The sequence below is a fragment of the Phalacrocorax carbo genome, chromosome 20 (assembly GCF_963921805.1).
Source record: "Phalacrocorax carbo chromosome 20, bPhaCar2.1, whole genome shotgun sequence".
NCBI lineage: Eukaryota > Metazoa > Chordata > Aves > Suliformes > Phalacrocoracidae > Phalacrocorax > Phalacrocorax carbo.
In genome coordinates, this window is record NC_087532.1 from 1,939,894 (window position 1) to 1,967,508 (window position 27,615).

The window sequence follows — 27,615 nt, forward strand, 5'->3', positions numbered from 1 at the left end:
CAGGGTGTACAGCCCAGCGTGTGCCTGGCATGCTGGAAAGGTCCCTTGCTCATGAGTCAGGTCACAAGGCAGCCACAGGAACGAACGCATGAGATTAGGGAAGAAGAGTCAAAGTTGTGACCGGTAATACAGTGCTATTAACTGTTTTAATTGAACTATAACAGCTACAAGTATACTACAAATATTAGAGCAATATTAATTTAGTGTGTACTCTACAGGTAACAGGTAACAGATTTGCGTGTAATCCTTCTCTAAAAGTACAAGTTATTGTTCTTTATCACCATATTCATAGGACAGCTGTGGCCTGGAGAATTGCATTCTTGTATATTTGTTCAAGTCTTAGCAGAAGGACTGCAGAACCATCTGATAGGAGATTGCTAGGCAGTCACTGCCTACCGTGAGGGCACTCGGGAAAGCGACAACAGTATCCGTACGCCAAGCAAGGGAACAGCACACAACTGTGCAGAGGTCAGGTGGAGGAGGCTCACATGGCTGACAATTTAATTACTCTGCGAAATCATTAAGCTCTGGAGATGTGCCATTAGAAGTTCTGGCACATGTAACTGCTAAAGGGATAATTAAAGTGTGCCTGGGAGGTTTTATTCCAAGTTATTACAGCACATGGAAGTTACTTTATTTTTTCATGTAAGTTTATTGCACCTCCCACCTGCAGAAGACTCTTTCCATCTGTCGCTTTGTGCCTGTGCCAGCACAACCCAAGTGCATAAGCTACAACCTCCCTTTACAGTCCCACACGTCCTTCTATTTCACCCCTACTGCCTTCACACCTCCCCTGACCAGTTACAGCCCCCTACATCACGCCAGCTACCAATGGCCTTGATGAAACAAGAAGAGAAATAAGAGATAGGCTCAAAACAACTGGGCAATGACACTCGCTATCGACCACGGCGTCACTCCTCCGTAATCATATGCACAAGGGTCATGGACAAAAAGGAGATGTGCTACCACAGGCGAGAAACAATTCAAGTTGGGGACAGGGGCAGCAGCAGAGTTTTGCTGACGTTAACCTACCAGTGAGTGAACATCGACAGAGAGAGGAACGCAGAGGACTTTCAAATTAAAATCGTGGCTTGTTGAGCAGGGTCTGTTACCATGCACTTGGCTCACCATGTGGCATTAGGCTTCCATCTGACACCTGTGCCTCCTCTAAGCTTGCCTTCCATCAAAGTTTAACACAACTGCCAATTCGAAGGTCAGAGCAGACATGATAACACCTTTCCAGGAAGACCCAGGTCCTGACCAGATGGAGCTTCTAAAACCTTCAGTCTGTCCAGTAAAGTTTTCCAGCACAGCTTGTTAGTATCGCATGGTACAATCCATCGTCCTACTGTCCAGCCATTCTGCCGGACTCTCTGGCATCCCACCGACAGGCTGCACGCTGCTGGTGGCAGCAGCTACGCGCTCCGTTTGTGAACACCAACACGGCTTTACAAGCGTTCTGTTTGAGAGCCAGCGTTGGTAGTAGAGGGACCATCTGCTGTGCTCCTGAGACACTGATTATCGTTTATCCCACAGTCAGGTGAAGCTCAAGCTACAACTGCTTTCTCCATTTCAAATCAGGACAGCAACTCCAGCTACAAGCAACACCTGCTCCTACCTGTGGTTTCATACTTTCTTCAGCAGTTGCGATGACTGTTCAGTTGTTTTCAAAGGAACAGAGTCACCTGGGGAGCCCATCTCTTCCTTCACCTGCACAAGCAAATAATGTATTTAGTGTTAGGAAGGAACGAAACTGCTCGCGCCCAAAACAAGGTCTATAATACTTTTTTAAAGGAATTCCCAATAAGCCAGAGCTTTCACTACTGAAACAGGGCTTACGCTCTCCAGGAAGGAACAAGATGCATATTCATAGTCTGCAGAGCTCTCAGACACGAAGCATTGCCCCCACACATACTGCCCTGCCCAAACCAATACAATCTGTCAGACTGACACACACTCAGGGCTGCTTTTGTCATTTACAGTTGCTTCCAGGCTAAGTCATGTATAACGTATGTTCGAATGCCTCAGAGAGAGGCTCTGGTGAACAGCCTCCATTGTAGCCCCCACGAACACCCTTCACTCCAACCGCGACAGAGCACCTTAACCAGTAACTAAGGTAGTGGACAAATACACGTAACCAGACAGAAATTAGCAGATCCTGCAGAAAATACTTTAGCTTAGTGGAAAATTCTGTACCCAGAGGTGTTTTGCTGCAGATCTGATTCCATTTTAGACTCACAGCAATCAAGCATCAGAGAAGATTTATTACATACTTCGGAAAAGAAGAGAGACACTGATGTTTTCCAGAACGAGAGAGGAAATCTTTCCTTCTCCCATGCTGCCACCTGGTGACGGATCAGACTCCAACGTCTAAAACAGACCAAAAGAGACATCTAAACATTAGCAAGCTTTTTCAAACTCCATCAAACGCACACGTGCTGTAGACACTAAACACACTGCTGCCGTAGCAGGCACACACACCCCCCAAACATCTTTTTTTAGCTGGTAGATTGCTGACCCTCGTCTGATGCGGCATCCCATCTCTTTACCTGACTGGGCAAAGCTCCCGGCTCATCTACAGAGTCTTCTCCCAACCGCAACTGAAGTCATGGAAACCAGGAGTTCCTACCCAGGCCCAGCTGCCCGAGAGCATCGTTGGAAGGGCCCTTCCCGTGGTTGGCAGGACAAGCCTGGTTTCTCAAGTCAACAGGAAATACAAGCTGAAATGTTCTTTCTGGTGTTGGTCCCAGAATTCCAATCGTAGGTTACCTCTTCCTACAAGTGTTGCCTCTCCAGCCTCAGGAGTAATGAAACAGCAAAGTTTCTGTGCTGTTTTAGATATACATCTCTAGCTTCTGATCATCTAATAATTATGGGGCCGGAGGACAGATATTTCTTCGCAAAAACATCTTTGGAGCAATTGCTGCCTAAACATGACAATAAATCCCTCCTCCAAACGACAACACTGAACAACAGTAATATTTAACTCCTCTCCTTCTTAAGATCTTCATCTGCTTTCACAGCTGTTTAATTAAAAGTTCATCTCAGTGAAAAAGTAATACCGAATGACTTAAGATCTAGGTAGTATGCGAATATAATTTAAAAATCACACCGCCTGTAAGGCAACCAGGCAGCCCGTGGGCCGGCAGCAGCCTGTCGGCACACCTGCAGCACCTAGGAAAGGTTTACCCGCCTGTAGCACCTGCCCACGGAGGTTTACAAAGTGCTTTACGAACTCTAATTAACCCAAGGTGAGAATTAACGGATCTGGATTATGCAGAGACTAACAGCAATGGGATCTTCCAATCTTGACCACCACCATACCGAGAGCAAGCTCTATGCCCGCCAAAAAGCCAGGCACCCCGTCAGAAACGTTACTGCCAGGCAGTGAATGGCACAATTCACATTTCTGGCAGAAGAAAACGTCCGTATCAGGCCGCGAGGTGCTGAGTTACACCGGCCGCCGGTAAGCTGAAAGAAGTACGGGGAGTTGCAAAGTTGTAAGACTCGAAGCCTGTCCAAAGCCGGACGAATCACTAGCGCAGGTGCGAGAGCAGGATGCCAGAGCAGGCCGCCAGCGGCGAGAGTAAGTCGTCAGAAGAGAAGAAAAAGCCAGCACTTACCCCAGGGTTGGCACGTGGCACAGAGCAGGCTGAAGTTCCCTTGTCGCTGTTCTCTGAGCTCTCTCCATTTGGGGTTTTGGTTTTATCTTGAAACTTTGCTCAGGAAAGCTTTTTACTGACAACGGCGTAACCCTTCACACGCAGGCATTGCAGAGGAACAAGCAGCGGTTGACAATCGGCAAATTCCACAGTCAGACAAACGTTGGAAAACACCCAACCCCACGAAACATCAACCAGCTACCAAAGCACTAATCTAGAGGCAAAATGTCAGGGGACAAGAAAATACAATGTCTGCCCAATGCGTATCTTTACTCTTCATGGTGACATATTCAGCAAGTCATATCAGACCGGCCCCAAAACTGCCGGCACAAAAAATAGCAATGCAATTGCCGAGCACCAGATATTTTCAGAATTATATGTAAGAACTGCCTTGCTGACTTGTCACATATTTGACTACTAAAAGTAAAACCGATTCTAAAAACGCAATGAAGTCAGGGCTCGTTAAGGTCTTTGCGCGCAGCTCTCGGCAGACACGCGAGAGCCAAAGGCTGCATCTCTTTTAGCTTCAGATACTTTCAGAACTTTGACACCGGGATTGTAAATACTGCGGGCTTCCTTTTTTATATAAAAATAGCCAGGAGTAGAAGAAACTGTAGGCAGTTTCCCTTCCGTGATTACCGCAGTGCAAAGGTTCTCAAGAGCATGACTTCTATGGGGACCTTTAACGGAAGGTATTTCTTCATGGACAGATCTGTATGTACACGGCAGAAATTCTAAAAACAATTTAAAAGCATGCTCTAAACCCTTTAACTGTCTGTTGCTTGCAGCTTGATTTTATAGAGCTGTACTTTTGCATAGCTACCTGTAGCCAGTGTTATAAAACATGATGTTAAGTTTCTGAAATGTCACCTTATTTTGGAAAAAATAATACAGAACTAATTCTGGTGAACAAACTAACATAGTTAAAAAAAAAAAAAAAAAAGAAGTAGTTGTGTATCATATTTTCCCTAAGCAAAAAGGCAACCATTTCCCATTTTCCTCCGTTCCTCATAGTCATGTGGGGAAGAGGTGCGTGTCACTGCTGGCCAAAGAGCAGTGCTTTCGCGAGCCGTGCCCTGCATGGATTCAGGGGGACTGCATTAACGCAGCAAAAACACAGGCAACCCCTGTCGGTTTCTGCAAGCTGGTCTCACGCCTCCCCTCCGCTCCTCTCTTCTTCCTTTCGCGTCATTCGACATGGAAATGCAGAGACATCTCCCACGCCAGCCTCTCTCCAGTCCCACTAACAGTTCCCTCCGCACCCTGTGCGGCACAAGCTCCTCACGCCGACGCTGCCGGTGCCACGGCACAGCTCGGTATCTGCTCACTCCGTCAGCCCCGGTGCCGCCTCCCAGGCACCCCACTGCGCCCATCGCGTCTTCCCCACGTCTCTCTCCATCCTCTTCTGCACCTCATTTGAGATGCAATTCTTCACCTCAGGCTCAGCTGATCAATAAAGCTTTACTCTCCTCCCCAAAAGTCTGCATCCACCTTGATGCTCTTTAATGCTTTTCCTCAGGGTAATGCCATCAGCCAAGCACCGCGGTGTTCTCCCTTCTTCAGGCAACAGGGAAGCTCTTTTACAGAGAGAACGTGTCGTCATTAGGGAGAACTTTATTTCTAGACACAGCATCACATCGCACCGTAACTTACTTTGTTGTAACACATGATCACAGACGAGAGCAGAGGTGACTAGCAAAAGAGAGTAGTTCTGGATACATGATTCATGTCATTAGTAAAAGCTACGCGTTTCTTGCCATGCAAGACTCCTTCCCCGTCAATATTATCTTTACTTCTAAAAGGGAAAAATTTGTACAAAACACATTTGGGAAGTGTGTTGTGTGTTAGTTATGTGCAATCTTTAAAATGAAAAACAAAACCAAAAAGCTATATTTTTCCACTAACAAACATAACTTGGAACAATCACACGCGTGCCAAGCGATAACGGTCCGGGCTGGTAAGTAGGAAGGAAACTCCAGGCGTGCCCCGCGGGCCACTGCGCCAGGAAGCGGGGCGGTACACGGGGAGAGCTTTACCGCCCCGGCGACACTGACCAATGCCTCGACCACTCAGCTATTTCAGACTTGGACGGTTCAGAAGATGCCACTTGGTTATCTCCTCGGCTCCTTTGCAGATCCTCCTTTTCATTTTCAAGCTGTCTTTTTCTCCATGACTATTTGGGACAAAAAAGGTTGGGTTTTCTTTGTTGGGGTGTTTTGGAGGGGTTTTTTGTGGTTGGATTTTGTTGGGTGATTTTTGCTTGTTAGTTTTAACCATCTCCATTGTCTACAACAGTTCAAACACCAATGGCTATTCAGGCCTGGCCGCTTGGGGATCGGCATGGGTTTCCTGCACAGGAACAGCTGTTTGATCCCCATCATCCATGGTTAATATCAAAGCCTGCTGTCCACTCTAAAACATGTCAAAGGAAAACACAGAGCATGAAGAGCCAGCTTTTATTGCCTGCTATCTTCACTACTAACAGCTACAATTCTGCCTCCTCCTTAAGAGCAAGAGTCACTGTAGGTCCCCTCTCAAATGAGAGGTACAAATTACACAGGCCACGCAGTGTTTTTGCTACGAAACACCTCACTCTGCACAGACACCACGTCTTGCAAATCCCTAGCAGGAACTTACAGAGGATACATAATACTCTAGGATGGACAGATAAATAGACACAGTTACATAAGACAGACTTGTATTTTTCAGTAGGAGTCCACCTCCTAAATCCCTTAAATATTCATCCTTAGACAATGTCAGGAGATAACAGCCGCCTTGGGACTAGAACCCAAGCCTCCTAACGAGGATCACATAAAATGAGTTTATACTGCATAGTCTTGGGGGCTCTGGAGCTCACAGACGCCCCCAGTACAACTGGAACAAGCTGCTCCAGGACACGCTGAGCCCATCAGGACACGACACAAACACTAAACAAAAAACCTACTTCAGATTTCAACATATTATTAAAAAAAAAAAAAAAAGATACTCACCCCTGATTTCTGCACCGCTGCAAAGAAAATGAAAGAGTCCCATCAGGGTGCAAGATGAACTTTATACTATTGCATTTTTCTAATCATGTTGTCTTGTCCTTACACGTGTGTAGGAGCGGCTCAGCTGCGAGGCTGCGTGGGCACGGCCCGCTAAGGCGGGCGTCCTTACAACAGGGTAACCGTGGCACAGAGAAACGCAGACATTCCCTTGCAGTTCACCTCCAATGGGCTCGTAAGGTTTCAGCTCAACATCCAAACTGAGGATATGGTTTAGTGGTGGGCTTGGCAGTGACAGGTTAGCGGTCGGACTCGACGATCTTAAGGGTCTTTTCCAACCTTAATGATTCTATGGTTCTATGATCTAGGGAAGCTGAGACCACTCTTCAAAACACTGTTGCAGAACCACCCCTTTATACACAGGCCGTTCGTACTTACCTCGCACATAGTCCTTCCGCTTCCTCCTTTGCCAGATGTACGCGAGGCCAGCTGCAACAACCAGCACGGCTCCAACAGCAAAACCGGCCACTGCTGTAACAGAGGAAGCTGAGGAAGGATTCCTGTCCTCTCCTTCTGCCAGGGTGTTCTCCTTAAAGCTGATGTGAGGAAAGAAATAATGGTGTTCTTAGAGCGTGTCAGCAGACCTTGCAGTGGAACTGCTGTGCTGCTCTTAGCACCGCACCGCCACATCCAGGGCACTCGCAAAGGTCTTTCTGACTTGGTGGGCAACCCGAGAAGGAGCTGACTTTTACCTCTTTGTTTTAATGCTTGAAAATGCAAATTGATTCTCCTCAGAAGCAAGCCCTGACCTGTTCTACTACAGCTAAGGGATGTGTCAGCTGAAACCCAGGTACCCAGAGGACTGCACCGCTCTTCACGGGTCCGATCCAGCTCTCAGAGCTGTCCGAGAGCCTCCCGTGCAGTGACAAGTTACGGCAAGAGGCTGAAGGCTAAACCCGTCACATTAATGAGTTTGTAAAGAGAGAAGTTAAGCTGTTCCCAGAAAAAGAGTGTGACATAGGAACAGGATTGCAGGCTCGGTGCCTTACTGGAAACAGGAAGCTGTTGTTTCGAAGACGGCAAACTGCAGACCCCACAGTTCAAGGGAAGAGTCCCCTGCCCACAGACTGAGAGCTGCTTACCTGGGCCACGGCGCACAACTGTAGGACATGTTGGCTGTTGAGGAGGTTCCAGGAGGACAAGCTTCACACACATTATCAGTGGTCTTTGTGCCTATAAGGGAGAAGACAACAGGATTTCTATCTGCACCTATGGCTAAGGAGAGCTTCAGGTCAGCACGGTCTTTGTAAATGGCCAGGCGATTACTGCAGAGACCCTTCACTACAGGCAAAAGCTTGCACACTTCTGTCTTTGCAGACAGGAGTAAAAGCATTCTTGGCCACATTAACTACCTCGGCATCTGGAACTTGTGTGGATCCTGCAAGCTTCCAGCTGTGCACTGGTGCTCTGACCGTGACAGTCAGCACGGTGGACCGGTACACACCATACCTGGTATACACTGGCCCCATCCATTCACATTGATCCTTCACCAGTTTTTTTCTGGATGAACTGACAGCCAGGCTCCGCAAAAATCACGGTCCAAAGACATTCCCCATAAGTAAGCTTGGTGTTATTGATGGCTTACCCCTTTCTTTCACCATAGTTCCAGGAAAGCAGACAGTGTAGCGCTGACAAAGTTCACAGTCTTCAGCCCCAAAATACCTGCAGAAATACCCAGGCAGGCAGCCACACACAGTGTTCTTCGTATAGGTACATGCTACTTCTGGCACTAGGTTGGCTCCTAAAAGAAATGTACATGCACAGCCACGATATTTACATGGGTACAGTCAACAGAGTCAAAAGCAAGAGTGAACATTTAGCCTTGCCTTGATGCACTGGTGAAGAGCACCAGCACTGAACAGTGTGTGAAAATGACTCCTTTTTTGATGTATAAAGAGCCCAGTTCTATGCCAGTTTTTCCCCTTCCATCACCCAGTAGATCTGTGTTCTGAGGTCTGCACAGTGACATGAGCCTCTCTGTTCTTCATAGTCCAAGCAATTCATCAAGCAAATGAGGCAAGAAAGAAGGGGAGAATGTATACATGAAAGGCATGAAAAAGCCATTTAAACAGGTTCCTTAGCATCCTACTTACCTTTATCACACCGTTTGCATTTCCTGCAGCGTTCTGAACCATTGGGTTTATCTGTGTAGGTATCCTCAGCACAAGGTACGCATGTCGTGCTGGAATTTGCAGTGCAGTGCTTGAAAACCCGGAGTCCTAAAAAACCAGAAAGAACCCCCCGCAAAGAAGTGGCTCCATTAGCAAAGCTCACCTGGCCAGGGACCCGACGCTGGCGTTAAACCACCCGTAACTTCTGTAAACAAACTACAGGGACCTAAGAAATATCCCAGTGGCAATTGCAGAGATAATCCTAAAACAGAAACCAGGACCCAGAATGAAAGTCCTTGGAAAGGTGAAGTTACCAGCCACCACAGCAGGGAGACTCTGGCAATTGCTGCCTCCACCCCAGAGGCTCCAAAGAAAGGGGCAAGGCCGTGTGCTGTGAGCGGGGCATGAACGCAGCTGGAAGAGGACATCCCGGCGTGATGCTCACAGCCGCGAGCTGCAAGGCTCTGTCGGGGCGCAGCGGGCAGAGCTGGCACAGCAGAGAAGGCGGGTCCCCCCCATGACGTGCTGCCGTGCCCGGCGGGGGGGGGAGCCTTCCTCCACAGCCGACATGGCGAGCGAGCAGCCCCCAGTTACCTACCAGCGGCACACATTGGGCAGCACTCGGCGCCTACGGGGTATTCGCCCGGCCCACAGTCCAAGGCACCCACGCCATCCAGCTGCGTGACCAGCACGGCCGCAAACACCTTTGGGCAAGACAAGAAGGGATTTGCACTTCGCACCTTGCTTACAAGCATCGCCGTCTCGCACAGGGGGCTCCTGACGAGTGACCCTGCCCCCCGCCCCGACCCACCCTGCCCAGGACAGCGGTGACAGCACCCCCCTGACCCGGGGCGAGGGCCCCCCGGGTGCGTAACGGGCAGGGAGCCGGCCCCGCCGCCCGAGCCCCCCACTCACCAGGCACATGGTCCGCCGGGCAGGGTCCCGGAGGCGGGGGGCTCGGCAGCCCCTCAGCAGGCCCCCCGCGGCCCGCGGCCCCATGCGGCGCGCGTACGGCGGCGCGCGGCCGTCGCGAGGCGGGGCGGCTTGCCGAAGACCACGCACTGAGTCGGACGGACGGAGCGCCGGCGCTGCCATGGGAGGTGCCGGGGGCGGCCGGCTCCGGCACAGACGCGGCACATGGAGCTTGTGTCACCAACAGTGTGGGACGTGAAGCACGAGCCTCGTGACGCTGTGGCCTCGTTATCAGCCCTGTCTCCAGCTGGCGTTGATGGCGCACGATGCTTGTAGTTTGCTCAGTTTTCCCTCTGATTTTCTGGTGATTCTGTTAACGTCTAGCTCTTGGGGACGGACAAATAAGCTGAAAGAAAGTGAAAGGTCCATTAGACGCGAAAAGTAGGGAAGTACAATGCGAAACATGAATGTCAAGCTTCCTTTTTTTGTAACAACAGAGTGTGGGGATTTCCTGCGTTTGGTGGCTGGGGACAGAGTTACTTACTTTGCTCCACTGTAAAGTGATCACAGGCAGTATCTTAACAAGAATTGTTTTACCACAGGGCAGCTGCCTTCATTTTCCTACACATCACCACTTCAGGCTTCACTTAACAGGACAGATCACGCTGCTCTGACAAAGGGCAGCTGCTGCTCCTGTGACAGGAAGATCTAAATACGCCTCACCTTGCCCTAGAATGGGTTTGATGAGTCAAAATTCATTGGTATTCTCACATCTGCAACAGGATTTTTCACTGTAAGAAACCTCTTGGGCTGTGGCCAGCATCAGCACTAATATAGCACTAACTTTTTAAGCAAGAAATCAGTAGCGGTCTCTGCCGCTGTGGTCTAACAGAAGCTGGGAGAACTGAGGGGCCGTGCTGCTTACGGAGCAGTTCAGGGTTGGGTGGGAAGGGCACATTTAGCTCAGCAGTATTCCTGTAATCAGGTCATTCCTGACTTGTCTCCCTAACTGCGGGCCAGGTTTTTTTTCCCCCATGTCCCCATCACCATTGCAGAATACAAAAAACCTGAGCCTGGTGTCGATTCGCACCAGCCTCCATCAGACCAACAACGGCGACCGGTTGTGCCTGGTTCTTCACAAGCGAAAGGCCTTTCCTGGGTGTTCAGGCACAGAACCGCTGCTCTGGACAGCTGAAGGGCAGTAGCCATTGTCTTCAACTGATTTAATACTGATTTACAGGATGTAAGGAAAAACAGGTCCTGCGAGAAGCCTTTTAGGACTATGAGGAGGGCAAAGACCTTCTCCCCCTCCTTGACACCACCATCCCTTCCTCCACACACCAGCATCCTTAGTCCAGAATTCACCTTTGCAGGTGCCGCGTGTACAGGTGATGTTCACAGGTATCCCAGAGCCGCGCGTGCTCACACACTTCAGAAGGTTAAAAACCACCAGTCTGATTCCTTGGTTTTGTTGTCACTGGTAGAAGACACAGGGAGCCTGGAAGTTAAGATAGCAGCAGCCTTCTCATGTTTCCACGTTATTTTAACTGCTTATAACTTTATCAATCTGTTTGCTTTTTTGGACTGAAGTGTAACAGCTGTGCTCTTTAAGTACAAACAGCTCTCCTGGGGATAAGAAGAAAAAAAACAAACCCAACAGACTTAACACAGCCTGTTTGGGAATGAAAAGATACGTTTCCTCTTGTGATCAGCTGGGCTTGTGGAACTCACAGGGACAAGTCTCCTGTAGCTTTATGGTTCACATTCTAAATGCTTTGTGCCTGATCGGGTACAAGCTCTGATCAAAGCTTGTCTTGTGGTGGAAAGACTTGTAACGTTTCTCTCATCTCTGAATTCTTCTGCATCCAGCAATAAAGGCGAGTCCCTGTTGCTGTCTTTCCCCTAAGGGAGCAGCAAGTTTGAATCTCCCTCTCTACCTTGTTGCCTATTTTCCCCAAATTCACGTCAGCATAACATTCCCGACTCCTCCAACTGCCTTTTAGGTTTGGTTGAATTTGCCAGTCAGGCTCGGTGGTATTTTTGCTCCTGCTTTGACAGCAGCACCAGCATTGTGCGTTTCAGTTTCCCCGAGCAGGCAACGCGAGACTGAGAAGGGAAGATACCTCTGTGAGACACACCAGGGACCAGCGAGGTCTGTGGCAGCCTGGAGCAGCCAGGCAATCGTCCACATTGGTTATGGTTTTCCTGCTCTTGTGTTTGTTTTTCTTCCAGTGAGCATCTGACTCGCCAAATCTTGCGATTTGTTACCACAATTCTCTGCTTCCTCCTCACCCCAGGTCAGCTGCACAGTAGGGCACTACAAGGCTACTTAATTTATGCTGACGCCTTCATTCCTACCGGCCAACACACATGCTGTTTCCTCATAAAATCTGCAAAAAATATTGAGCAATTTTTTTTTTTTATTTGAACCACGCTATGTGGTTCACATGACACTGTAGTCAGCAGATCCTGTGACAGGAATGTTCAATTTATGAGGTAAGACAACGGCAGTCCTGTAACCAGAGATTCCAGGGTCAGGTTTGGGGAGATCCACGTACATGCCCTTGCCCAGGAGCTCCCACACAGCAAGGGCATCGCAAGCCCCAGCCAAGGCTAGACTCTGAGCCTTCATTGTTAGGAGAGAAGGAAGAGGGGAAAAAAGTAACCCTAGATCTTGGGCAGGGGATAAGAGGGGATTAGTTCAAGACTAAGTAACAGGAAGTCTGTGTATGAACATCTGTTTATGCACCTCCTCTTGTTCTTGCTTGGTCGCCAAGCCGACACGGGCCAGAGCCACCGACCCACCTGTGCCTGTCTGAACCTTCCGGCTGCTTCCAGGCCAAAGCTGTGATTCCAGGTCAGGAACCCTGACCCCCCCCTCGGTTCAATGTCCATCTAACCCCAGATTATGTGGTATAACCAGGATTGCTTTGGGACAGCACCTGCAGAGCGTTTCCAGGGCACTCTCTACCCGAGGCGCGGCATAGGATTTCTCTGGCTCGGGTATCTCTCAGTACGCCGCTGGTGATTCGTGTGGGGTTGTCTTCTGGCTGGAGAACGGAAATCAGTTCTATCACCATCACACTGTTACACGCTCAGATTTGCATTCAGACGTCTGATGCCTGGGGCTGAAGATTTTGCTGACGACCTGAACCGCTTTAAGCAAGAACAACTCCTCTGCATCAGGGCTCTGACACAAGCAGGTTCCCTGCAGCTTGGCTGTATTTTGAGAGCACTAACCAGCCCACAAAGACTGTGCATTCGTCTTTCAAAACAGGATCCACCAGCTACAAAGGCGTGTGGATAATGCTGAACTTCCGTTACCACAATGTCAAGTTCTGCCCCTTTAAAGAAACAAACAAACCAAACCAACCCCAGCATCATAAACGTGGTTCCCACAGCGCAGTAGTCTACGGTCCAGCCATCCCGCACATTTTTAAAGCTTCACTCAGTATTTCTTTGGTGTTTTTTTTCCCCCGGTGCTTTTTTTCTGCTGCCATGTCATGACAGACCCGTATAAGCCACCTGGAAAATGAGGCCAGAATTAAAACTAATATTCCCTCGTACTTATAGTGAAATGAAATTACTCCAATTTAAGTGATATTGAAGGCAATGGACAGAGAAAACTTTTTGTTCCTTCTAACTTTGACTACTTCTAGAGCCCCAGCTTTAGGAAGCACCAAGAGAAGAACACATATTGCTGACGCACAGTTATATCAGCGGGGTCTTTTTAAAAGGACTCTGGTGTGGAAGCGCTGAGTAACATTTTGAGTGGGCAAAACCTTTAGGTCTAAGTGGAAGCAACAGACCTGCAGAGTCCCGAGATTCACAGCATCAAGGAATTGCTTAAATTATCCTTTACAGATACGGTTCAAGTACTAGTGAGAGAAGTGATAGAAAGTAGCTTATGCATCGGATTCAACAGCTAAACTTTAAAAGAATTCTACTCCTGTACTGCTGGAAACGATCAGCACTCTGCATCGCTTCTGTGCCTCTCCAAGGCGCCCGGCTCATCTGTCCGCATACAAACCCTTACACGGTCACACACAGACTGGGAGGTGGACAAGACTGTATAAAGCCTCCAGCACTGACTGACATCTGATACCCGATCACCAAAACGAAGCAAACAGAAGCACATGAAGCACACACTTGAAAAACCCTAAAATTCTGCTCAAACTGAGCTCTTCATTCATCCAAGGGGAGTGTTTTTACAGTAACTGTGACCCCTAGTGGCTAAAAATAATAATAAATAATATAAATTAAAATATTTATAAATTCTGCAAGGGCTTTAGCTTCATAAAATTGTATTCATACTGCAATGTTAAAAATTATATACAGGTAAAGAACGGTTTGCAGTCAGGACGTTTTAGTGTTCTAAATACTCCGACAACCGTTTTGCATGATTGCAGAAGTACGCAGAGCCAGTTCTCCGTATCACCAGCCAATTCACTTGCTGGATAACAACGACATCGCGTCATTATGATGTTATTATTTACCTAACAGTAACCTCTCAACCCCCCAAACGCCTCTCGCTTTACAAAGTTACCGCCAGGAACTCCAGAGTGAAAGAGTGCCCAGGGACTCTCACGTAATGGTAACCCCACCACAGACCCCAGATTCCCTATTGCAATAAAAAGCAAATCTACGACAAATCGGAGATAAGACGAGGCCAAACAAATCATTCTATGTCACAACAAAAGACAGATGAAAACCTGCATAAGCAGGCAACATGTGATTTCTGGCTAACATAACCAAATTACGTCTTTCTAGCCAAAACATTCCATAACTTCACCTGCAAATTGCAGAACTATCACATTTCTTGTATCAAAAGATAAAGATAACGCTTCACCTGAGTTTGTGCTTGCACAAACTTAGTTTGTGATTAGTTTATTGTCACAGGAAGGGAATTTGCACTGAGCTGTAGGTGATTTCCCTGGTCTGGGGACACACCGAGGGATATAACTTACTGCTGGCTCAGGCACGCCTCCCACAGACTCCAGCAAGGGGTGCTGGAGGGGTCCCACTTCAGGCAGGCGCAAGTGCGGCCAGAGGCCTTACCCAGGTTCGTGTGCCCCTGCCAGGGCAGCCCTCGCCCCCCGGCGGGCCCACCACCCGTACCAGCGCCGCTCCGTGCTGCAGCACGGCTCCTTCCCCAGTTTATTTGCCCCTCTAAGGTCTCAGAGGAGAAACTGGGAAGGCATTAGAGGGTGCACGGCACTGCGGCGACTGAGGCTGTTTCTTCTCGGTATCAGGTGAAAAAAGCCAAGTGAAAGGAGGACTCACGTTCCAGCTAGTGCCTGTACGGAGAGCAGATGGCCAGGTTTAAGGCTTTATTACTCAGGTGAGGCGGCTTTGTGTGACTAGGAGGGCAGTGACTAAGGAAATGCTCGATATGGTTCAGCTGAGAGAATCTGAGTGACAGTAGCACTTCTTGGGGTAAGGGTGTAAGGTACTCATGTGATGAGAGACGTGAGAATATATAAAGGAGACCAGAATATCCTTCTACTTACAAAAACCCCCGCTTCTTTGGAAGACTAACATGTTAGTCTTTTTCAGGGGCGCAGGGCTGCATGCCCCCCCTCAGAGGCAGAGGACCCAGACAGAAGTTGCAAATGCACTTTATTGCTCTCTACAAACACAGACGCATACACAGTATGCACGTATACCATAGGGCTGTCCCAGTAGCGGGAGAAACACTATCCACCATGAATTAAACCACTCAATAAAAACAAAAATCATTATTATAATGAAAATGCTAGAAAAAGCATAGCTTACACCCAAAATGTATAACATTGACCAATTAAGCCTTTACCTCCTACCTTTTCTTTAACATAAAGCAGTAATGTACTCTTTTTCTAAATTGAAAAAAGCAGCAAAACAGTAGAAATATTCCACATAGTTTCCTAGCTTCTGTTCATCTGCCACACTTTATATACTAGGACTATGAAAGGGTCACTGGGGAAAAATCCAAACCAAAGCAAAAATCACCTTTGATGCTGTACAAGTTAGAAGCAAACAGAGGGAAACTGATTTTAATCAAGTGTGCATGAACCAAAGGGTAGTAAATTTATCCTCTGGAGTGACTGAGCAAGCAAGCGTCGCTAGTCACGCCAGAGCAAAGCTGATGGCTCTTACAAGCAACGTCAGAGAAATCTCTCTTACAGCAATTCTTGTCCGTCACAACTGTAACATTTACAGCGATACCCTCCATTTTGAAGACGTCTGCCCCCGCCTGGGCAGCGTGCTGCGTACTGTTATCGCCAGCGTCTGCACAGCTCCAACACCACTCAGAATGCCTGAACTTTTGCCAAAGGATCACATAAAAGTCAAAAGTATGCCATTCTTTTTACACATAAATAAAATACACGGGGGAAATAATATTCCCTACAAAAGAGAGGATCAGAGCTGGACTATCAGATGCAGTCAGATCCTTCCTCCGGACTGTAGAAGGCAAGGGTCCGTGAAGTAAGGGCTCCCCTGGCTACCAGGGCCTCCAGAGAGTACTGGCATCTTTCGGAGATGCTTGCTTCAGGCTGCTGGGGCTCCCAGGGGAAGAGGCGACCTCCGTAGCTGCTGACTGGCTCTTCTGGAAGTGGCTTAAAAGTTTGGTCTGCGTTTCAGTTCGGACTTTATGAAGAGAGAGGAAATGGAAAGCCTCTTGCAAACACCTAGAATAGCCCTCTCTGAAGTCAAACTGAGAGCTTTTGTGGAAGGATCCTGCAGCTAGAGAAGGGAAGAGAAAAGGGTGGGGGAAGAAAGAATAGTTTAGAGCAACTGTTCATGGCTAGACATTCACAAAACTGCGCAGATTTGCAGTAAGCTAGAGACTGAAACAACATTCAATACTCACTCTTCATCTGCAGCTGGCTCTGCTGCTTCAGGTAGCTGACGGTCATCTCCAGGATGTCGGCTTTCTCCAGCTTGGAGTTGGGCTGGTGTCTCTGAAACTCCTTCTCCAGGAGCAGTTTCAGCTGCTCGATGCTGCTGTTAATCCGGTCACGGCGCATTTTCTCCACCACCGGCTTCCTCAGCTGCAAAAAGCAAAGGAAAAGAGACCTATTATTAGAAGGATCCTCTCTCTGCCATTTCACAGGACTGTTTGTTGCCCGTCACTGTTCCTAAACAATGTGGACCAGTTTCCCAGCTGGTGCAAACTGCTATTGAGAACAACTGAGAGCGTGGCTCGGAGCTGCCTTGCTGTGCCTGGACTTACTTTGTTTTTCTCCTTTGGTGTCAGCAGGTTGTCGGGCTCCATGAAAACAGTGCTGGGAGCCATCTGTCCTGAGAAAGGAGGGATGGTCTCGGAGTGGAAGTCCAGGAGAAATGTGTTGCTGGAAGCTGTCTCTGCCCGATATTTATACTGTGCAACCTCACTGAGAGCCTGTGGGTCTCCGGCTTGGTGGAGTTTCCCACACTCTACAGCCAATCAGGGAGATAGGCAGCACAATAGGAGAAGCATCTATTCTTGCATGCTCCATTGCCGGTGAATAGCCGGGGGATAATGACCTTCTCCCAGATGAGCAGGTGGGGAGTGTGTGGTACGTGAAAGGCCGGCATCAGAATTACGTGTCAGAAGCTGGGAAAGAGCTGGCCTTCAATGGGAAAAGGCTGCTGACTAATGCCGCAGATCAATAGCATTCCAGACGCAGCCCTGGGTTCACATGTGTGGAGGAAGGAGGAGGTCAGCTGCCGATGGCGGGAAAGGGTCTGCTGCGGGCAGACTGCTGCGCGGGCTGCATTCCTCTCCAGCGACGCACGGAGGCACACGCTTAAGCATGCACAAATGCACACGCACACACGAGCGCTTTCTGAGAGGAAGAGCAGAATTTCTTCAAATCCACTCGCTTTGTTTTTCTCAGTAAGCCAGAGCCAGTTGTTCTCCCTCGGGTGCCTGCGACACCAGTTTTGCCCTTGTGAAACAGAAAACAGCTTTTCCAGTTTGGCTTATTGCAACTACTGCAAGTAAATACATTTAATTTTAAGTACACACAGTTATTGAAAATGTTTTCTGTTTTGATTGTTGCTCTCTTCCCTTGATATCTTACGCACCTCTTTAGAACACTCACAGGCCATGTCACAAGCATTTTATGTTTCTGTTTTTAAATACCTGCAAGATAAAGCTGCAAGGAGAAGGATCTCAGAGTGTTTAGGGATCAGTTCAGTCTCACATGCTGTTTTCTCACTTCCTCCCCAAAACGTGTTTTACTCTAATTATTTTCATTTAATCTATGCACAAAGGAAAACCGAGTGCAGAAGAAATTCACGCAGCCCATAAAATTATTAGAAATCAAACTCCCAATTCCTCATTCCCCACTGGGGCCACTTCTGTATTGAGACGCACGGTCTTTCCTCAACAGGTGCCTGCAGCTATTTGTATCCTGTAAACACACAGCCAGAATTTCACGTTGGAAAACCTGACCCAGATCTGCCTGCATTTACCCTGCCCCTGCCCGTGCAAGTACTGCTTTCTTCCATGAGCTCTAAGCTCACACGAGCAGCTGAAGAAGGAGCTTCCCCCCGCCCTGGAGATGACCCCGGCCCGCGCGGAGCAAGGCTGACAGCAACGCCGCCCTGTCACACCGCAGGAAGGGCGACGCGGGCAGGCGGCGGCGTTAACCACACGTCTGGAACCCGGGCGGGCTCCAAGTGTGCTATGTGACCTAAGCAGCTCAACACGCTGCCCCGGGAGCATCACTACCTCCCCTTATAAGATTCAATACAGGAATAATAATGATCAAAGAAATTACTGTCAGGTAATGTTAGCGCTTGCGTTTGGGAATCTCCTACTGAAAAAGAAAGGGTAGTACGTAAATACTGTTTGTGTTTACATTAATATAGGTGTTTGTGCGTTCATGTCTATATTCATATATATGTGCGTGGTCACACATGTCTTTTAATGTGAATACACGTACACACGGACACGTTTCTCTCTCGCTCTGCAACTCATTATTCGTAAGACCAGGTAAGGCTTAAATGACCTCTTCCAGGATCTGCCCTTCCATCCCTATTGTACTGCTCTTGAATAGGCTCCCTTCTTTTTGTGCAGAGCAGCAGCTGTTGAGCTCCGAGTCTTTTATGTCAAGTTGTGGGAAAGCTTTTGTGACACCATTTCACATGTTCTCCTCAAAGCTTGTGGATTATTTCTGAGCCCGTGTAATGCCACCTCTGAAACCAATCTTCCGCTCTGTGCATCCCTCTCGGGGAGATTCTCTGAAACAGAAACCCCTGAGCAGTAACTCATTTCTTGAGCTCGTTAATCAAGTGCACGAAGAAGAAATGTGCCAATCCCATGATCAGCCAGGTCCCTTAGCAGAGACAGCTTCTGTTTTCCAGATTAACTCACTAATAAGCAGCTACAAGAACAGCAATAACTTCCCCTTCCAGCACAAGTCCCATAACAGACACTCCAGTTTTAGTCCAACAAAGCGTCGGGCGCCTTCCCTGCAGTCACCCACAGCACACAACAAGAGACTGAGCCTCCTTCTCAGGTATCTGCATCACAGGACTGTTACTTTGGGGAAGACAAATTAACTTCCCATGATAAAGCCATAGTAGAGCAGATGTGTGATTTGAGGGACTTGGTCTGCCTTTGGCTTTCCTCCGTCACGCTGGCGGGCTCTGGCCGCTTCTGGGATTTGCCCAGTGGCTCCGAAGATGAGGGAGCGAGGTGAGAGCCCAGGGCGGCCGTGGCTGCCTGCCCAGGGGCAGCTGCTGCAGCCCCTCGGCCGATCCAGACCGGGCCAAAGGCATTGCCACCCGCATATTTGCCACTGCTGATTCCACCTGGGATCTCTGCAGCAGGATTTTACACGTGAACCCCTTATTCCTCCACTCGGCACCCAGGGGATTACGAGGTTAACTCCATGGGAACAGTCATGCTAGTCTGAGACGCCTTACCCACCTTGGTCTTGGTAGAAATTTTGCTTAATTCACTACTACAACATTTAGCTCAAGTTAAATGAGAATGAAAACCTCAATCTCCTTTCTTCCTCCAACAAAGTAACCTCACTGTACCTTCTTAAAGGAATTAATTGTATGGGATAAAAATGCTTACTTGATTTTTGCCAGGCTCCTGAGCATTGAGCCCTGTTCCATGTCTGTTTACTGTGTGCGCCTGATATGTGATGGACCTTTTTTTCTGCTGCTGTTTAGTAATTACACGGTTAGGCATTGTTGCTGTAACCCAAACCTTCAGAATTCCTGCCTTTAACTCTGCCACTGACTCAGTTTCAGAGAAATGTGAGCTCAGGTCCCTAACAAGAAACCACACAGGCCAGCAAAGGCAGTATCAGCTTTCCTAGCAGGGGTCCCAGAACAGCTCCGCTGCCCCACATCTGGCCAGGCCAAATGCAAACGGAAAGGAGCAGCGGGCGGTTGTGCCAACACCTTGCCTGACTGCACTGCGGTACCGGTTGTGCCCTTGGCACAGTCAAGGGGCCAGTGCTCAAAATTTCTTCTCCATTAGGATCCAAACTCACCTAAAGCCTGCTACTGAGCAGGCTGAACGCTCAATAATCTTCCGTGGCCTTGAGAAATTCACCTAACTATAGGGGCTGGAAGCCCCACATATTTAGAACATGTATGGTAATAAAATTTATAGTATTCAATGCATTATCATGAGGTAAATGTAGCAAAATCTCCCCCAGATGGTAAATCCACTGAGGTTCCTACTTCCTCACTGTGTGTCACATGTGAAGTTTAAAGCATCTAAAATAAAAGCATATATCTAAAATACCTTTTTATTTTCTCTTTGGTTTCACAGTCTGTGAGGGGAAAAAATAGCCAATTACTGACCATCTTGGAAGAGCTGGTCAATGAGATGCTCGGTTACCCAGAATAGATGCTCTGCTTCTGCTTTGGTTGGAAATCCTAAAAAAAGCAGCAACAAAAACTCCTCCCTAATACAAAGTTAGCAGAGTCAGTGGACTTTAAAGATAATGAATTCTGAATTACACACCTTCTACTGTGGTCCCAAACATACACAAGAGTGCACAGAAAACTTACTAGGATCCCAGGATTCTGGAGAACAGGCTTGAAATACGGCGTTAGCTATAGCCTTGCCCCAGAATCTCTGCCAGATGTTAGCTCTTTAGGAAGACTTAAAGATGCTGCTGCTTTCCCAAGTCTTGCGAGATGCTCATTGCTCCCATTGCTTCTCTCCCGATATGTGCTGCCCAGATGGCCTTTTGGGAGCAGGGTTTCCCACTGAACACAATGCAGAGGCAAGCACCGTTGCTAATGTCGTTTGTAGTCAGGCACACTTCTTTTGTGACAGGAATGAATATAGTTAAGAAATGGTGTGGGAAACTCAGAGGTACACAAACTTCCACAGCCTTATGTTAGTAAGTCATTTAGAAAGCTAAAACACTTGGGAACAGGGACAGGCTTCTAAATAGAGAATGGGAAAACAGCAAAATATAAGAGACTCAGTTAGTGCTGAGTCCTACAGACCATCCTGAGGTGACAGTTAAACTGGGTCCAATCCTAAGGGCCTTACTTGGATCCTCACTGACGTCAGTAGGAACTCTGGACTCTGTGAAGGGTGAAGCAGACTGCTGGGTTTGGCCTGCAGCTTTTGTGCCTCCAGAGCTACTTCCTGATCTCCAGTAAATTCGCGTAAATACAAACTACCTCTACACCTACAGTGGAATTTATCAAAATCCTGATCAGCAAAATTTGAGCCTGAATTTTCCCCTGCCAAATACCAATACCAGAATATGGTCTGCTGTTTCCCATTTCTTTCATCCAAGCAACACAGAAGAGTTTAGAAGTATTAATGAAGATAACAGCTTCCCCATAGCCTTACTGATATAAAACCTGATCCAATTTTCTTGAAAGCCAAGCCTGGCTCTTATAGCTCTATGTGGGTCATACAAAAGTATCGTGATATCCTCATGGCCCATAGGAGTCATCTTTTGCCCTTAGCACTGGGCAGCAAAGAGGTGCAAAAATCCCGTTGCAAAACTGCAGTGACGGCTTCGGGAGGGGACCTGCATTGGTTGTGTTTCAAAGCTTGGCATTGCCAAGTCTGCTCAAGGAAAGCACCCTAACTGCCACGTGGAGCTAGGGAATCGGTGCCCTGCTGTACCACTATGGGTGATATGATGGCAACCCTTGCAGCATATTTGGGCAGGCCAGCCTTTGACAGAACAGCAAGACAGGGGTACTGAGCCTGGGGTATGGGCGGTCTGGCTGTCAAGCGACACCTCGTAGCCGTCTCTTGGCCTCTGGCAGTGACGCCATGGGCAGTCCTAGCAAAAAACCACATATCTTCTGGGCAAAGCCAAACTGCGGCACTGCCTCACCTACAGCAGAGCATCTCCAAGCTGGCAGCAAGAAATCAGTCCGGTATTTAAACCCCATATTAGAATTACAGCAAACAGTAATTCATATTAACATGCCAGGGCAACTAAGGATTGGAGGAGCTTCTGTATCCGTTTGCAACAGTTTGCACGCACTTACAAGCAGCTTGACTAATATCAAGCATCTGTGTTCTCCGGGACATATTAAACAAATCTGGGGGATGTAAGAGGCAAACAGAACATGTGGCTAAGAAGTCTTAGTGTGGGCCGAAACCACCTCTGCCACCTTCAGTGGGACAATTTTCTCTGGCCTTACTGATGCGTGAGCAAGACTCTGCTCCTGCAGCTCGTTTCCCTGTGATTTCCTCCTAGCCCTTCCTCACTCTGCTGCTTGGCAGCCCCTGTCTGGGGCTGGCACAATTTCTATTTGTCTGCATAGCTTCCTTCACTTTTTTCCTTTTACTCGGCTTTTATTTTCCCTTCATGAAGTTTTTATAATCTGATTTTTCGTTCTGTCACTCTTTTTCCCTCTGACTGTCACAGGCAGATGTGGTTTGAGGACAGGAGTGTCTTACAGACCCACAGACTGTGTGAGTTTGGAGTTCCTTCCAGTTTCCCACACTGCTCTCCTATTCACTGCATTCAGGCAGAGGATAAAGGAAGTGTGCCATGCTACAAGCTGAATTAGAAATGGTGTTTGACTTCCCTTTGTACTTCACAGAAACCTTGCTCCGGGTAGACCATCTGCATAGCACTCACTGTGGAGAAAACCATTGATCAAGGCCTGTCAGCCCAGCTGGGGGAACTTGGGAAAGTAATTCCTTGTGCCACTTCAGTTCTTTAGGGCTTAACATCTGGCTGGAGGGGGAGGCGGCAGTTGATGGTTTAACAGTCTTGCTTCCTTTCAAGTTTGGGATGCTGTTTTGATCCCCGATAAGCCTTTCTGAAATCCTGATTTTAATAACATGGAAAGCATCCAGAAGACCAGGAATAATGCACTGGCTTTGCATTTTCAAAGTGCTTTACAAATACCAGCTAATGAATTCTCAGCAACCTCCTCTGTGAGATAAGGATGTATTATTAGCAATGTTTTACAAAGGAAGAAAAATGAGGTAGGCAGGCGAGAACCAGAATTTCAATATTTCAAATAACCTACTGGTTGCAGAGCTTCTATTGCCAAGTGGCTATTTGAGACACCTGGTTTGCAGAGATGCTCAGCACCCACTTTTGTTTTAATTGGCTTTGGCATCTCTGAAAAGGAGCCAACTCCCCAGCTTGTGGGAGAATTCCGATCACCGGCCTGGACCACACTTGTAGTCATGTACCACCTAGATAAGCAGATGCAAAAGTCCTCTTCTGTACTCAAATTCAGTGGTGGTTTTTGAAAATGTTATTTAGTACAATTTGTTCAAGCCCATGAAATGGCTGAAAAGGAAGATGGACTCAGATTGCTGATCAGGAAATACTTAATGATCTATTCAACAGAAATTAACTTGATCTCTCTAGAAAGTAAACTAAGTTTTAATTTGTTTATTCATGCTCCTGAAGACCTACCAAAACATCAGTCTTAAGCTGCAGCTGTCCTTAATCCTTGTGCAGATCTGTCTGTCAGCACAATCTAATTTTGATCAGCTGCCTCCCAGTAGTTACGGTTCTTCTGGACTTGGAGATCCTTGGAGGAGAGGATGCAGCATGCCCTGAATTACATGAATTCTCTGAGTTTATAAGGGAATTTCAGGCCCTAGACACTCGGCCTGGGTAAAACCAGCGGCTTAGAAATGAGAAAGGAGCCGTACTGCTTTAGTTAACAAGTCCAGTGCTATCTGCAGCTGCAGGGTTGTCTGCTCATCACTGGTCGTATGCAAAAGGTGTCTGCACAGTCCCAGCAGCTCCGGGGGACTTCATGCCAGATTCCCAGTACCTAGCGCTGCAGATGACTGTAGGGCACAGTTTATGCTACCAGCTACACTGGAGATGTTCTGGGGGTCCTGGTCCTATTCTTAACTCTCTCTAGACTGTTTTTTGAGCATCTGCCTCTGTTTATTGTACTAGATTCCCCTGATCCTGACATCCGACAATGTGCCTTGCCCTGTGGCGTGGTGATGAGGGCATCCAACTCTGCCTTGTACGCTTTGTGAGGACCAAGGTCTGTCAGTTCCTGCACGCGCCCCTCTGCTAGTCCTTTGCCTGGCTCAGGACTAGGTTATCTAGCTTTTGAAAAACTGTTCTTGCCTGCAAGGCAGGTGCCAGCTTTTATCAGACATGATCCCTTCGTTCCACCCCAGCTGAACATGGCAAAGATGCTCCTCAGTCCTCCAGAACACACCTGCCTGGCAGGGCAGGACCTGACACGGAGCCCCGGGACACTGTCACCAGACACACATCCATCTGTGCTCCTCAGTGTGCTCACTGACAGCCACCAAGCTTGAGAAAGTGGATTCTGGTAGGAGCTTACATCCCAAAACTCAGGCTGAGCTCAAAGAAGGGGAGAAATTCACTGGGGCATAGGGGAGAATCAGCTTCAGGTTACAAACTGGTTCCCAAGGCCGGGGACAATCAGTTGAGGCTCAGGGGATGCCAGGGAAGTCTGTGACTGTTATCTCCCCTCTCCACTGCTGCCCTAGCTAGAGTTGAGTGATTAAATGTCTGACACATCCAGACAGGATTAATTGCTGCTCTCGTAAGGGGAGAGGTGACTGCCCCCCTATCTGGCTCAAACACACCATTCCCATCTTGTCAATGACAGCAAGTGGTTGTTGGGGCCAGACCTCACGAACCACAGTCCCAATTCTCAACCTGCTCCTCTAAAATATTCTCTCTGCAGGATACCTTCTCCTTGCCAAAATGCTTGGCAGCACTATTTGGTAAGTCTTGTGATTTTTATCGTGAGACTTATAATACTTATGGCTTTCAGTAAGACTTCGTGACCAAGCCTCATGATTCCATAAAGAAAAAGAATTAATTATATCAATCTAAATAAAGTCCAAATGCTCAATAATCAAAAGGTATGTAAAAAATAAAAAACATCAAAATACTTCTATTTTTATTAGAAACAGTGAAATGTTTTTGCTAAATCCCTATGACTTTCAGCCCATTTCTTGGTTTCCTGAAGACCAAATTTTGACATTTGAGAGGCTGGCAGTAATGCCAGCTCCTCAGAGATGCTGAGCCCACTGTAAGGGCTGAATACCACCACCTTCCAAAAAAGCCCATCCAAAGCTTGTGTGTTTGCTCCCTTGGCCAGAGCTGACGAGGTGATGGGGTCTATTTCAGAGGACTTTTGGGGAGCGTGTCCTCCTGCTGAAGTCAGCAGTACCTGGGATGCTTTAGAGCAAAACTCAAAACCGTGTGGTAGCACGTGTGAGATAACTGCTGGGTCTCAGCCCTGCCGCTGAGATGGGGAACGGTTACGTTACTGTGATCATACCTGGCAGCACTGCCTGGCATAACTGTGGAGCAAGGCACAGCTGAGTCCCCTGGTAAAAGCAGGATAGGATATATTCCGTGGTTGGTTTATATGGGTTTTTGAAGGAGGGTGGTAAACACAGAACATGGTGGCTCCCGCAAAGCCTGCTCCCAGGGCAATGTGTTCCTTTGAGACATAATTGATTCCTGCCATCAGGCACCAGCCTGCTCTCCCCCAGGGTCATCGCTTTCCCACATCCAACCCCATTATCCCACAGACCATGCCTTTTGTACAACACACTCCAGCTATTCATGTGCAAAGCAGCTGTAATCCCCAGACCTTTCAGAGTCAATATACCAGGAAATAATAAATCCCTCTTGTGCACTCTTGAATATGCTGAGAGGTGACTTGTGGGAATTTCAGCTGGGCAGTAAAATAATAAATTCTCCTTAATTTTTAATTATTTGGAATACTCACTGTAGAAAGACTATGTCATTGGAGCATGACTATTTCAGGGTCACCCACACAAGCAGCTATAGAAATTGCTTTTCCCTCTAACAACCCTGAAAATGCAGCTCAAATTGTCTCGTATGTTTCTCAATGATCAAAGTCCGCTTTCCTTCGCTTACACACCTGAGAATGGCAGTATATTAAGCATTCTGGATCTAAAGAAAAACTAATTAAAAGAAGGTTAAACCTGTGAAGAATGTACTTTACAGTAATAAAAGACCTCTTTTTGCCAGGGTTCGAATGACTAAAGGAGGCAAGATAATGCCATGCTAATGACATCTAATGGAATATTTCATACAATAGGTCTAATAACAACATCACCTTTTCCCCTGAAATAGGCAGATTTCACTACACTTCGACTCTGTTGGTTCAAACAGAATTATGCTTGGCTTGTGCAAGCAGAAGCAGCTAATCCTGAACAGCAAGTTTGGCAGGATAAATTCTTCATATATTGCCTCCCATACCAAACGACTTTTTAAACTATTTACTGTGTAGAATGTAGTATCAGTGAAACACCCTGAGCACAACACGGTAGGCAGGGTTCGGTGCACCAGAGGGGGCTGGGAGAAGGGCTCTTCATCTGTGACACTGAAGTCAGCAGATGAAAACTGTCAAAGGATCATTAGGGTTCACCTCAAACAGGCAACCTCCAGAGAGCGAGTCATAAGAGTACGGAGGATGACGAAGGGATGTGTAATACTGCAGGGATTTGTGGTGCTAAACCCCAGGAATCTTAAACATTAGGACACGTCCACCCAGCAATAGTAAGGTATGAGTGTGGCACAACATACAAATCCAAGAGTTTCATCAAGCATTCAAAGATAATAATTTCCACACAGATGTGTCAGCACAGGTCTGCTTGGGACCCAGGGAGGTGTTCTCATCACTACTGTCTCCCTCAGTGATACTGCCACTAGCACGTTACCTGCGAAAGTAAGATCAGAGCTTAGCTTCGTCCTAAGAAGCCTTCCATTTTATCCGTGTAAATCATCCTTTCCAGCAGTGCTAACCATGGGTGGGCCTGAGGAAGAGCCAAAAACCCACTTGAGGTCAGACTGTAAGCAGGACGAATCCTGCAAGGCCCTGCTCTCCTGGCAGCCGTAATGACAGAGGGATGAAGCATCTCTGCCAGGCTCCCAACAGATGGGAGAAGAGAGACCCCTTTGCAAGACAGCAAGAGGAGGCCACGGTTAGCACTTCCACTGCAGAGGAGCACCGTCCCCAGAGATGCTCCTTCTCCACTTAGTTCTCTCAGGTGTTCAGCAGTACCCCCAAGAGCTGCCAGGAAGGCACGAGGGCCACTTCAGCCCCGTCCCCATCTCCCGCTTAGACACGGGCTCAGCTCCTGATTGCAAGAGGGCTCTGTGAAAGAGTTTAGCAGCACTGCTCCCATTTCCCAGAAGAGCAAACTGAGGCACGGTGAAGCAAACCAGCAGCCCCCAGGATAGCCAGTGCTGCAGCTGAGCTCGCTGTTCCTGCTGACCACCCCTGGGTGTGAAACAGCATCTCTGTCCCCTTGGCCCATGTTGCCCCTTCCTCCCGGTAAACACAGATCTCTGAGAAACCCCTGCCTGCACGGTGAAACATGCGCTTTTCAGCCTTACTCGGTGAAAAAGCCATGTGAGTTCATCGTGCCCTGACAGAAGTGCAGGCTCCACAAAGGAG

The 27,615-nt window shown here is 47.9% G+C and overlaps 1 protein-coding gene across 4 annotated transcripts in view; it reads right to left on the minus strand.

Annotated features, from left to right (window-relative positions):
* Positions 1 to 27,615, minus strand: part of LOC104043243 (transcription factor HES-5) — a 41,781-nt gene continuing 14,166 nt past the window's right edge. The window contains exons 2-10 of one of the 4 annotated variants that reach the window (XM_064470226.1): positions 9,736 to 10,138; positions 9,419 to 9,524; positions 8,803 to 8,928; positions 8,295 to 8,450; positions 7,792 to 7,882; positions 7,088 to 7,245; positions 6,653 to 6,669; positions 2,274 to 2,370; positions 1 to 1,710 (exon numbers count right to left, since the gene is read on the minus strand). In XM_064470226.1, the coding sequence (XP_064326296.1) occupies positions 1,682 to 1,710; positions 2,274 to 2,370; positions 6,653 to 6,669; positions 7,088 to 7,245; positions 7,792 to 7,882; positions 8,295 to 8,450; positions 8,803 to 8,928; positions 9,419 to 9,524; positions 9,736 to 9,915 (960 nt within the window). In that variant the 5' untranslated portion in view covers positions 9,916 to 10,138 and the 3' untranslated portion in view covers positions 1 to 1,681. Of the gene's footprint in view, positions 1,711 to 2,273; positions 2,371 to 4,512; positions 6,075 to 6,652; positions 6,670 to 7,087; positions 7,246 to 7,791; positions 7,883 to 8,294; positions 8,451 to 8,802; positions 8,929 to 9,418; positions 9,525 to 9,735; positions 10,139 to 15,334; positions 16,456 to 16,582; positions 16,764 to 16,945; positions 17,643 to 27,615 lie in introns of those variants that run through there. The other 3 variants (XM_064470227.1, XM_064470228.1, XM_064470229.1) reach the window with 3 other exon arrangements.